This window comes from Hydra vulgaris, chromosome 08 (genome assembly GCF_038396675.1).
Source record: "Hydra vulgaris chromosome 08, alternate assembly HydraT2T_AEP".
Classification (NCBI taxonomy): Eukaryota; Metazoa; Cnidaria; class Hydrozoa; order Anthoathecata; family Hydridae; genus Hydra; species Hydra vulgaris.
This window is the reverse complement of record NC_088927.1, coordinates 41396099-41408363: the sequence shown is the minus strand read 5'-3', so window position 1 is coordinate 41408363 and position 12265 is coordinate 41396099. Positions and strand designations below refer to the sequence as shown.

General features: G+C 26.2%; 1 protein-coding gene across 2 annotated transcripts in view; it reads right to left on the bottom strand.

Moving 5' to 3' along the window:
* The window catches only part of LOC101240069 (cytoplasmic tRNA 2-thiolation protein 2), a 41062-nt gene extending 30293 nt beyond the window's left edge, over positions 1-10769 (bottom strand). For both annotated transcript variants that reach the window (XM_065803752.1, XM_065803753.1), the window contains exons 1-6: positions 10687-10769; positions 10527-10601; positions 10353-10431; positions 7126-7185; positions 6930-6990; positions 3375-3481 (exon numbers count right to left, since the gene is read on the bottom strand). In XM_065803752.1, the coding sequence (XP_065659824.1) occupies positions 3375-3481; positions 6930-6990; positions 7126-7185; positions 10353-10431; positions 10527-10601; positions 10687-10751 (447 nt within the window). In that variant the 5' untranslated portion in view covers positions 10752-10769. The remainder of the gene's footprint in view (positions 1-3374; positions 3482-6929; positions 6991-7125; positions 7186-10352; positions 10432-10526; positions 10602-10686) is intronic.
* Positions 10770-12265: the final 1496 nt, after the last annotated feature.

Genomic DNA, 12265 nt, shown 5'->3' with positions numbered 1-12265 from the left:
CTTTAATCCAATCAAGAAGATCTCTAACTATTCCATAATCTTTCAGCATGAGAATTAATAATGTGTGATAGATTGTGTCAAAAGCTTTTGAAAAATATTGATGAAACATAGTGTCAAAAAGTTAAAAAAAAATTGTTATATATATATATATATATATATATATATATATATATATATATATATATATATATATATATATATATATATATATATATATATATATATATATATATATATATATATATATATATACTGTAATCTAGGGTGGCAACCCTTAACCATATAATAGTGTGTATTTTAAACTTGGAACAGTAAAGTGAGAGATAATGATATCCAAGTGTACACCATCATTATTTTTTATTCATAAAACTCTACCATCAAAAATTATGCTAAAGTATGTTTGTTGTGCTTTTAAAAAGGTTTAGATAAGGTGCCAACTAAAAGAGACTCAATACTTGAAACAACTCAGAAATTTTTCTTTGTGCTGCTTCCTTTTTTGTGAAATTGTTAATTTTAACACATTCAAAACAAGCTGAGAATTAGCTAAAGTTGGTCCTATACCATTAGAAAGACCTTTAGTTGCAGCATGAGAATTTTTACTGCCTCATAGATCAATTAAAATGTGCCAGCACTGTTGACAGCCAATCAAGGTCAACAAATGGCACATGCAAATCCCTGTACATTTAAAATCCATGAGAAAATCTTCAGACAATTATTGGGCAAGTTCCTAGCAAAAGTTCTCAACAAAAGTTCCCAGCAAAAGTTTCAGCAGCAAAAGCTATTGCTTCTGATGTGATTAAAACAAAGTATGCAGCACTTAAAGGTGAAAGAACAAACCCTATTTTAGCAACAAAAGTGAGTGACATAACTGTTACAAAAAGTGTTAACTGCAAAAAACCAAAAGAGTCCTTAAGTAGATTGAAACAATGGATTAGCAAATCTCAATAAATGATTTGCAAATTTTACTCAACTTAATATGATGTACATTGTTGAAAAAATGATAACGGCTATATGGCAATATTTAAATAATAATGCAGCAATAAATATTTGTGAAAGTATATATGAAAAATGCTGGCGCAAAAACTTTTTGACAAATATTTTTTGACCCTATTAGTAATTACAAACCTATAAGGCTTGTTTTTTTACTTTAGTCACTACATACCCATTTTGCATATAAATTTATTCCTTAATACAATTATAACTTCACTGAATGGCCAACTAGAGTCAAATTTTGTAATCCATTGTCAGTATTAATGTTTTTACGTTTCTTTTGTAATACTAATTATCTGGACTTTGCTTTTATTTTTTATTTGCAAAAACTTTTTCTAAACTTATATTTTAAAAATTTAAGCATCAGTTTTTCTTTGAGTTTTAAATTTGTTTCAAACTAAAAAAAAGAATTTTTTTATTAATTCACCTTCCATGAAGGTCACTACAGTCAAGGAGGATACTTTTAGTTGTGGTTACAACCCTTTGACAACTTTATGATTCTGAAACACAAACCTTGACGAACAAGACCACTGTGCGGAGAAACAAGTTCAGCACGATACTACCAGGGACATGGTGGGGATCAAACTCAGAATTTCTCGTTTATGAGTCAAGTGCTCTATTACTACACCACTACGGCCTTCAACTAACAATAACAAAAAAAATAAAAATCAAAGTTTCTTTAATAACTTATGTAATTATAGGTTTTGTGTGGCATTTTTAAATGCTAGTACCTGTAATTATAGTTAGCTGCTAATATTTGTAATTATATTTAACTGGTAATATCTCATTTCAAACTGAACATGTACCTAGAAACATGGACAATATAAAATAACCAAAAATATAATAACATAAAAAAAATATCAGTAAACAACTTATTACAAGCCTTCCTGGGAAGCGCATGCAGTTGCACGGCTTGTTCATCCACGTTTAAAGTAATTATTTTAGACCAACTGACCACGGCAGTTTTGCATCTTTTAACTTATAAAGCATTTCAATAATTCAGGGCAAAAGCTAAACTTATCTACTAAGAAAAAAAAAAACAATCCTAAAAAAAGGAAACAAAAATAAAACAAAATATCAAGTGTAATTAAATAAACTAGAAATTTTTTTTTTTTTATAAAATTTTTATGCAACATTTGTATTCTTTTTTTTTCATTGTTGAAAAAAACATCTTTTATAATGATTTAACAACAATTGAAAGTTTTGATATGCAATTTATTCACAATTTTTATCAGTCCATATAATGAAGAAACTAATTTGCTATGTATGCTAGAACTATAAGAAATTTTGTAATTTTTTTTTTATGTTTATTCGTTTATTGCGTTTATTTGTGTATTCCTTTTTACGTCTTTTCGCTTTTAAAAATGTTTTAGCTATATTTAACTTTTTTTCTCAATACTTATATAATAGGAAAATAAGAAAATGAATTGTTATTTGCTTGTAAAAAATATTATTTGATTAATAAATTTTGTAATGACAGAATAAGTTAAATAAAAGAATAACATAGTTTCTTTAATAAATGTATTTATCGCATTTGATGTCTGAAATTGTTTCTTTTACACTGCCCAATTTCCAATGTTAATACAAATTACTAGAGAAACATTTAAACAGATTGTTTAAGAAAATGTATTTAAAAACTTAAAAAAATGTTTTAAATAGGTTCCTAAAAATTTTGTTAAAAAAGTTCAGTAAATTAACAATGCACTAGCCCAAATTTAAAAATTGTCCGTGTTTCTAGTGCAAATTATAAAGTATTTCCTTAATATACTTACTGAAAAAAGTCCCGAAAATATTGTATTTCAATAAAAAATTTTCATTATATTCTAATCTACTTTTTTGTCGACTTGTATCAATTTTGGTGGTGGAAAATATTAAACACCCTAAAAATAAGAAAACAAATTTTGGTGGTGGAAAATATTAAACACCCTAAAAATAAGAAAACAAATTTTGGTGGTGGAAAATATTAAACACCCTAAAAATAAGAAAACAAATTTTGGTGGTGGAAAATATTAAACACCCTAAAAATAAGAAAACAAATTTTGGTGGTGGAAAATATTAAACACCCTAAAAATAAGAAAACAAATTTTGGTGGTGGAAAATATTAAACACCCTAAAAATAAGAAAACAAATTTTGGTGGTGGAAAATATTAAACACCCTAAAACACCCATAAAATAATAAACACCCTAAAAATAAGAAACAATAAGAGTAAAATATTTAGGTATATTAGTTTTTTTGACAACAATTTTCTTTTCAAGACGTGCAATCGGACACACTTCCTGGGAAGGCTTGCAGTTACATTACATTAATTACCAGTACAACTGGTTAATAAATCAACAAAGTTAATAAAATTATACATAAAAAATAATGAAACAAGCTTAATCACCTGGTAAATAGGTACACAATGAAAAGGATATCCCATGTCGTCAACCAGTTTTTTTATATCTTGTATGCCAAGTTCACATTCTGTTTTGCTTTGCAATGTCACACTTTCTATGAAAAAAGTGTCAGTATTTTATTTTAATTTATTAAAATGTAAATATGGTATTATATTTTTAGGTATTATTTATGTTTTAAATTACATAATTTGTACATTTAACTAAAACATCTTGCTTTGTATTTTGGCACAAATGATGGATGATTACTCATTTAAATTTTGATCTCTAGCAGTACAAGTTATGTTTAAAAAGTATAATTAATTTTAGTTCAAACTTAATTATAGCAGCAACATGCCCGCTTGAATCGATTGCATCAATGTCTATTTTTGAACTATCAATTATTTTTATTATTATTTATTAGTTTAATAAATAACAATTTGTTAATTTTAAAAAAAAAAAAGACAATATTTTTTATTTTAACTCATAACATGTTTACATTTATTTAAATTCCATTTTGCTTGCTTAAAGCAGAAAATCATAATATAATAAGCTAAAATTTAAAACTACATGCTAGTACTTTTGTTGATTTTAACTAACTTCTAAAATATAGCCTTTATTATATTTAAAAAAAAAAACTTCTGTTTTAAAATTCAAATTTGGTTTTAAATTTGTATTCATTTTTGAGTACTTTAAATTAGAAAAAAACAAACTTTCATATGGACAAACTTTTTCTACCATTAAATACCAATATTGTACACAATCAGGGTTGCATGGTTTTAACCAAATGGTTTAAACCAATTTAAAAAATGTTGGTTTAAACCAAATTAATGTTTTTTTAAAAAGATTTGAACTTACAACAGGAAACTAAAAGAGGGTTATGTTCACAAATAAAATTAATCTTCAATATAGATGATTTTTTTGAATCCATGAGTTTTGTTTTTGTTTTTTTTTATAGAATAGAGTCCTCAGTGTTATTATAGAACAGAGCAGTAATAAATTAGTAATAACACTTATTTATCTGTTTTCTTCTACAGGCTGTTTCTCCTTCAATAAGTTCATCAAGAAACATTGCTTCCTGATGAACTTTTTTCATCAGGAAGTTTTCTTAACGATATTTGTATATATATATATATATATATATATATATATATATATATATATATATATATATATATATATATATATATATATTATATAATAAGTGATGCTTCATAATATAATTATATATATATATATATATATATATATATATATATATATATATATATATAATATATATATATATATAAATATATATGTATATATATATATATATATATTATATAATAAGTGATGCTTCATAATATAGTTTTATATATATATATATATATATATATATATATATATATATATATATATAAATATATATATTTATATGTTTAGCAAAAGTATAAGTAATTATAACATAATTTATTGATACCAAAAAAATGTCTCAAAAAACTGGGCGTAAATGTGATATGATTTGGTAAAAATATACACGAGTGACTGTTCCAGAAAGAAAAGGGTGTAGAGCAATTTGTAATGCATGTAGAAAAGAAATGGAAGGTCAAATTCAAAGAATGCATGAACATATAAAAAAGTGCAAGCAATCACAACTCCATGAAATTATGGAGTCAATTGAAGATCAACAACTTCTTGAAGATAATTAAATGCCTGCGTTGTCATTTTAAATTTTATACTTTCCCTAAATTGTAAACATATATATTTAGAATAATTCAATAAACTGCAATTTCATTTTAAAGGTAACTCACCATCAATATCACAACAACAAATGAAAAGGTTTCAGCCCAATTTAACATCAGCTGATAAATATTTAAAAATTGATAAGTTTTTTACCGAACAAGCCTCAAAGAGAAAGATTTATTTGATCTGCAACTTAGTAGATTTATATACAGTACAAACTCTAGCTTCAGAACAGTTGAACACAAAGAATTTAAAAAATTTATCAATATGCTTCATCCAGGACACTCTACCTAATTGAACTCAAACTGGAGGAGAAATATTAGATAGGGTTTACACAGAAGAAATTGAAAAATGTAATGTATTGAATGGGAAAATTGTAGCTATGTCTTTAGATGGCTGGAGTAATGTACATAATGAACCTATAGTTTGTATCTCTGTAATTACAGATAAAATTAACATTTTAGTAGAAACAATCAACACTTCTGGTCATTCACATACTGGTGAATATCTTACACAATTAGCAAGAGAAGCAATAGATTCTGTAAGACGTAAATTTGGATGCACAGTAAAAAGCTTTGTGACTGACAATTCAGCTAATATGAAATCAATGAGACAAGAACTGTCATCTGAAAAGATATTATCATAACTTATGGGTGTACTGCTCGTATGCTGAATCTTTTAGCAAATGATCTTAACATTAAAAATTTGAGCAAGCATATTACACAAATAATAAAATATATGAGAAATAATCATCAAACTGGAGCAATTTATAAATTAAGCGGAGGAACAAAATTGCCACTTCCTACTGAAACTCGCTAGAATTCTGTACGAGTTTCATTTGAAAAATATGTCAACAACTGGAGAATCATTTTCACAATGTTTGATTAAAACACAATGATTGGTAAAAAAAGTAAGTGATATACAGATAAAGCGAAACACAGAAGATTTATTAAAAATATTAAAACCAATTACAGTAGCTCTAGATAAGTTGCAAAGTGATCAAACAAAAATAAGTGACACTGTTGAAATTTTTAAAGATTTGATAAACAGTTTATCATTTTTATCAAATGAAAAAAAAAAAAAATTGAATCTAGATACCTTCAGACTGTCAGTGATGCTCATTTACTGGCAAACACACTAGATCCTAGATATTTTGGATCTAATCTTTCTGAAAATGAAAATGTTGCTGCCATTGAATTTCGCAGATAAAGAGTTCAAGAATTTGTTACCAATAATATACAAATTAAAAGCCAAATCTGCTCCATTCGATAAAATCTATTTGTATAGTGAATCTGTTTTAAAAAATGTATCACCAATAGAATGGTGGAAATCTCTAAAAATTGTGGATTGTAACATAGTGGATATTGAAGGTTTATTAAATGCACCAGCTTCTAGTGCTGGAATCGAAAGAATTTTTTCAACTTTTGGCCTTGTTCATTCTAAGTTAAGAAACCAATTGGGGGGTAGAAAAAGCAGTAAAGCTTGTATTTATAAATAGAACAATAAATAATGATATATTGAATAATTTTGATGAAATATAACAGTAATATTGATAAAGAATATAGTTTACTCAAATAAAATGCGTTATGCTTTTTTTTAATTTAAAAGGATAACTAAATACAGCATTTTTTAATAAAAACCTAATTTAAACCAAAAAATATTTTTAAAAAAACCTATGATTTTTGTTTTTTTTGCAACCGTGTACACAATACTGGTTTTTATTAGTAAAAAAAAAAATTTTTTTATAAAGTAATTTAACATTATTAAAAAATTGCTTTTTTCAAACATTAAGACAAAGATAATATTAAAATAATAAAACTGAAAATATCTAAAAATTTTACCGTCTATAAATACAACTCCTGGTGAAAAACGAAGTCTTTTGTGAGCTCCTTCACCTAAAGCCTTTATCAAAAAAAATATTTAATAAGAAAACTCATTTATAAAAGATAAAAATAAAAAAAGGATAAATAAAAACTTTCAAAGATGTGTATACCAGTAAAAAATAACAATTTATAATTAACAAAAGATCAAACAGACCTCTTTGACCAGATGCAATAAAGCTGTGGATGACTGAGAACCAGATGCTACTAACAAAACCTAATAAATAAGATCTATTAATAATAATAATAATACATATTATCAAAATTAATATTTTTTACAAACAAAAAATTAAAAATAAAGTATAACAAAAATATAAATTAAAACAAAGTTGAAAAACATTATAAGCTTGTTAATTAAAGACTCAAATAAAGACATCACTAACTGTTATAAAAAACTAATACAAGTTGTATGTTAATAGTAAGACATATTATCATTACATATCTAAAATATACACAATAACACAATCATATATATATATATATATGCATTTTTTTTTTTTTTATTGCAAGGTCTTCCTTAACAAAGTGGAATTTCAAATTAAGCTTAGACAGAGGTATTCTTGTACAGTGTAGTTGGTTTGTGTTATCCAGTAAGTTCTGAGTATCACTAGGGTACTAAGTTAAGGGTAGTGAAATTTTGGTACTTGTAGTTCCTTTATGAGGAGAAAGTAAACCATTAGTAGCATATTAGGAAAGGTAACCAGTTGTTGATATCAGGTTATTTTCATCAGTTTCAATATTATTGTTAGTGTTCATATCAGTTATACTATCCTCTTTGGGTAGGTACTTTGAAACTTTTAGGTTGTTGGAGTATTTCTTCAATGTGGGGAGTGGTGCTAAATGTTGTGTTCAGATTACAATTCTGCCATTCATTATTTTAAATGTGCATAGTAGGGTGATATGGTTTTAAGCAAGGGGACAAATTCTACAAGGCCTTTTTTTAAACATATGTGATTTTTGTGTAAGACCCCTGAATCAGCAGTCTATAATGATCAGTGTCCAAACAAATTACATTCCAAATGAATTATATTTTTTATTTTACAAACCAAAATCAAATTTTTAATACGTCAAACTATATGAAAGCATTTTCTTATGATTAAACTCAAAAGGTAAAAAATAAATTAGAAAGAGGAAGCAGAACTGCTTTACCACTGATTATGTTTAGTGAGTGGACTTTTTAATTTTAATTAGTATTTAAAACAGAAATAAGTAAATTTAAGTTCAAGTATAACAAATTTGTAAGAATGACATCTGAAGCGAAAAAAATTAAAGATAGTAAACCAATATCTAAGAACTCTAATCTTGACCACGCATACAATATTTAGTTGCGACAACTTCCCCACGACTTCATAGTTTGTTTGAGCTTCATAGAATGTTTTGAGAACATTCATGTTTGAGTATGTTTCCATGTTTATCCGCATAACAATTATTTTTTTAAATACACGCAAAAAAATTAACTTCATAACTATAATGTTTACTAATCAAATGTTTTTATATTAGCGAATGCTTTAAAACATTCGCTGATATACAAACATTTTTATATAAAAAAAATTTATATTAGCGAATCTTTTTAAAGCATTCGCCAATATAAAACCATTTAATTAGTAAAGATTATGAAGTTAATTGTTTAGTTATGAAGTTAATTTTTTAGCGTGTATTTAAAAAAATAATTGTTATGCGGACAAACATGGAAACATACTCAAACATGATTGTTCTCAAAACATTCTATGAAGATCAAACAAACTATGAAGTCGTGGGGAAGTTGTCGCAACTAAATATTGTATGCATGGTCAAGATTAGAGTGCAATTGCACGCCTTTCTCGACCAAGCCTGGTCTATAGCATTGATAAGAATGATTTCCTATTATTAAGGTGATAGTTGATAAGGGTTGACACTGGTATCCAATTAATTTTTGCATTTATAAGACCAAATTTTTGATTTATAGAGGCTAAATTTGTATTTGCCAGCTTATTAGATAAAAAAGAAATATGAGACAGAAAAATTCTTTTTACATCTAAAGGGTTCAGTTTTATTCGCCATCTGATGTAACTAGAATTCCAATTGCGTTTTTGCGAAATTCGAAATTTAGGTAATGTCAGATGACAAATAAAAACTGACATGTGAATAGAAGTTTAAGGCAGGTCATGCTTCTCACCCATGGTTCCCTAATTCATTTTATACAAGTAAATTAGGATTTCTCATTAAAAAAAATTTGAAATTTTTTAGTTAAATAAATATCTTTGAAATGATTTTTTTGGTGGGTTATATTCTTATCAGGAATAAAAGATATTTTTATATTTTATAAATGTTAAGTTATAAATTTTCAACTTGTTTCATTCTGAGCCATCTTCTTGAATTTTTTCATCTCTTTGTGTGTGATATAGCAAGGAAAAACACACAAAACAATGACAATTGTTTTGCAATTAAACTTTGAATGAATGACTTTAATACTTTGATCTATTTTAACTCTTTCATTACCGCAAGCTGTTGACAATAGCTTTTGATTTGTTTAAATTTTTACCTCAAGCCGCTGGTAGCGGCTTTCAAGTATGCTTCACAATTTATCTTTTTTCATACATAATTTTTAATTTTAGACACATATAATTTGTTTGTTCTTAAAGTTTAATTAATTCTCTACATAATATAATCAAGAACAAATAAGAGCCATATTGTGAAAGTTATCACTTAACAAAGTTAAAAAATCTCAAGAAATCCTTGATAAAAAAATAACTTCCTTAAATTTACTTCTAAAATAAAGCAACTAAACACTGTGAAATTTAACTTGTAGAAGTGTATAAGTATTTAGCTAAGTAGTTACAAAAGTCTTTTGAAGAAAAAAATTCTAATGCTTTAGTTACTATTTATAAAAACAATGGTTTTAAGAATATTGATTTCTTGTTGTTAAACAATGTGTGTAAAAAACTTATTTAGTTTAAAGTTTATAAAAGTTTATTTGCTTTTATTGATATATAGTTTGTTATGCTTTCAAAGAGATTTACTATTCGAATTTTAATTAGTTTTCAATGTTACATCATCCAAATTTTATCCAAAAATAAAGCAAAAAGATTTTTGTTAAAACGCATGGTGATGTGACATGTGGCAAGTAGTACTGAACTAAATGTTACAAGTAACAGAGTTATCATGATCCTGATCATCGTGAACATGACATGTAGGAAATAGTACTGAATTACATGTTACAAGTAACAGAGTGATCATGATCCTGATTCTACATACAACAAAAAATAAATATACAAATAACAAAACAACAATTTAAAAAAAAAAGTATGTTATTAAAAAATATCTTGACCTTAATTTCAACTTTAAAAATAAAATATATTAAAATATGTAAAAAAAAATTGTATATGAATATGGAAAAGTACAAACACGATCATTAGCTTTAACCAACTTTGATTTTCCAAGTGTTGATCGAAACTTGTGTGTAGTGTATGTCAATAGACAGGATCTAAATAATTTATACTATAATAATTACAAATGCTAAACCAATTCCTTGTTTATGTCAAAGATGACACACAAAAAGATGGAAAAAACACATTATACCTGCATAAAGAATCATTTACACGTACAATAGCAGTAGGCTTCTGGGTTTTACACTTCATGCATAAACTACCTGGCCTAATGAATGCATAAATAGTTATTTAACAAAAAAAAACTTTTATTCAATTAAGTAGCAAAAAAGATATTAACATAAAAAACATACAAAATTTTCGTTTTATAAACCATTTCAGTTTCCACATTGACATTATCTGAATTGATGTCACACATAATGTACTAAATTTAATTATATAAATATACATATATATATATATATATATATATATATATATATATATATATATATATATATATATAATATATATGTATATATATATTTTAGGTCGGTATTGCTGAATGCCAACTTTAATTCAGAGGGATGATATATATAATTTATTTCGATGCAGCCTAATCTTTCACAAAACCTAGTACCCATTTAAATTATGCTAAAAATAGCAGTACTGGAAAACTCAAAAATCTGTGAAAATAAATCAAAATCAGTGAAAAAAGCCATTTTATGGGTATTTCTTCAAACAACGAAGTAATCTTGTTTAAAAAAAGAGGAAGAAATTTAGACAGTTTAAGATAATATACAATCATTAAATTTGATATTTAATGTATGTCATCATTTAATGTATGATACCAATGTCAAAGTATTTAGTTCAAACATTAAAGCATACATAAAAACACAGCTTTTTTTTTGTTTATTTATTTTATTTAAAATTTGGAACTTAAAAATGAATAGAAGTAATTGCAAAAGCTAAACATCTACATAAAGGTTACTATAAACATTAATATAAAACCTTAAAGAACAATAGCTGAACAAGCTAAGTTTATTAGATTCTTAAAAGAAAGAAAAGAAACTAAAAATCAAAAATAGTAATCTTGACAAGTTCTTTAGATAAATCATCCCCAATGTCATGGAAATGACATTAGGGTTTATTTACTATTTAGACATTGGAAAAGACTAACGTGTAGATGCTTAACAGGCCTTAATCAATGGCAGAAAAACAGTTGTTTATTGAACAAAAAACAGCTTCAAGCACCTGCAAAACCGATAGTTATTTCTGTATACAAATATCTGTATAAATACAGATATGTTTTAACTATAAAATATTACTACTATTGCTATAAATAAGTATTGCTATAAATTAATCTAACTTCACTCATGATACTGTTAATAATCAATTTTAAGATATTTTAAAAGTCACATAGGCGGTTTGTGGCGGAAGGGTATTTCAGGCACCCCCCTTTAGTAAGTCTGTAAAGAAGTCATACGAAACGAATACTGTTGAAAACCATACCCTAACCAAACCCTAACCCTGACCTTTAGGGTTAGACTCAGGGTTTGGCCTAGGGTTTTGGTTAGGGTATGGCTTTCAATAAAATTAACTTTATCGTTGGGTTCAAGGTTATGGTTCTCAGCAAATGTTTGGCATACGTGCAAGTGACTCGTTTTTTACGGACTTAATAAAAGAGGGATGCCTGAAATACACTTCCGCCAACAATTTTATAATTGTCAATCAAACCATCGTGAAGGGAGTGTTGCTATAATTAGACAACTTTAATATCAAACTGCTGTTACACTTTATCTGTAAAGATCGAAATTCATGACAGCCAATCTGCATGAGTGCGAACTAGTTTAAGTACAAGCTGACATAAGTATGAACTGTCTTAAGTGCAAAGCAGTTGCAAAAACTGGTGCAGCTGTGAACTAGTGTAAGTGCGAATTGTCTTAAGTGCAA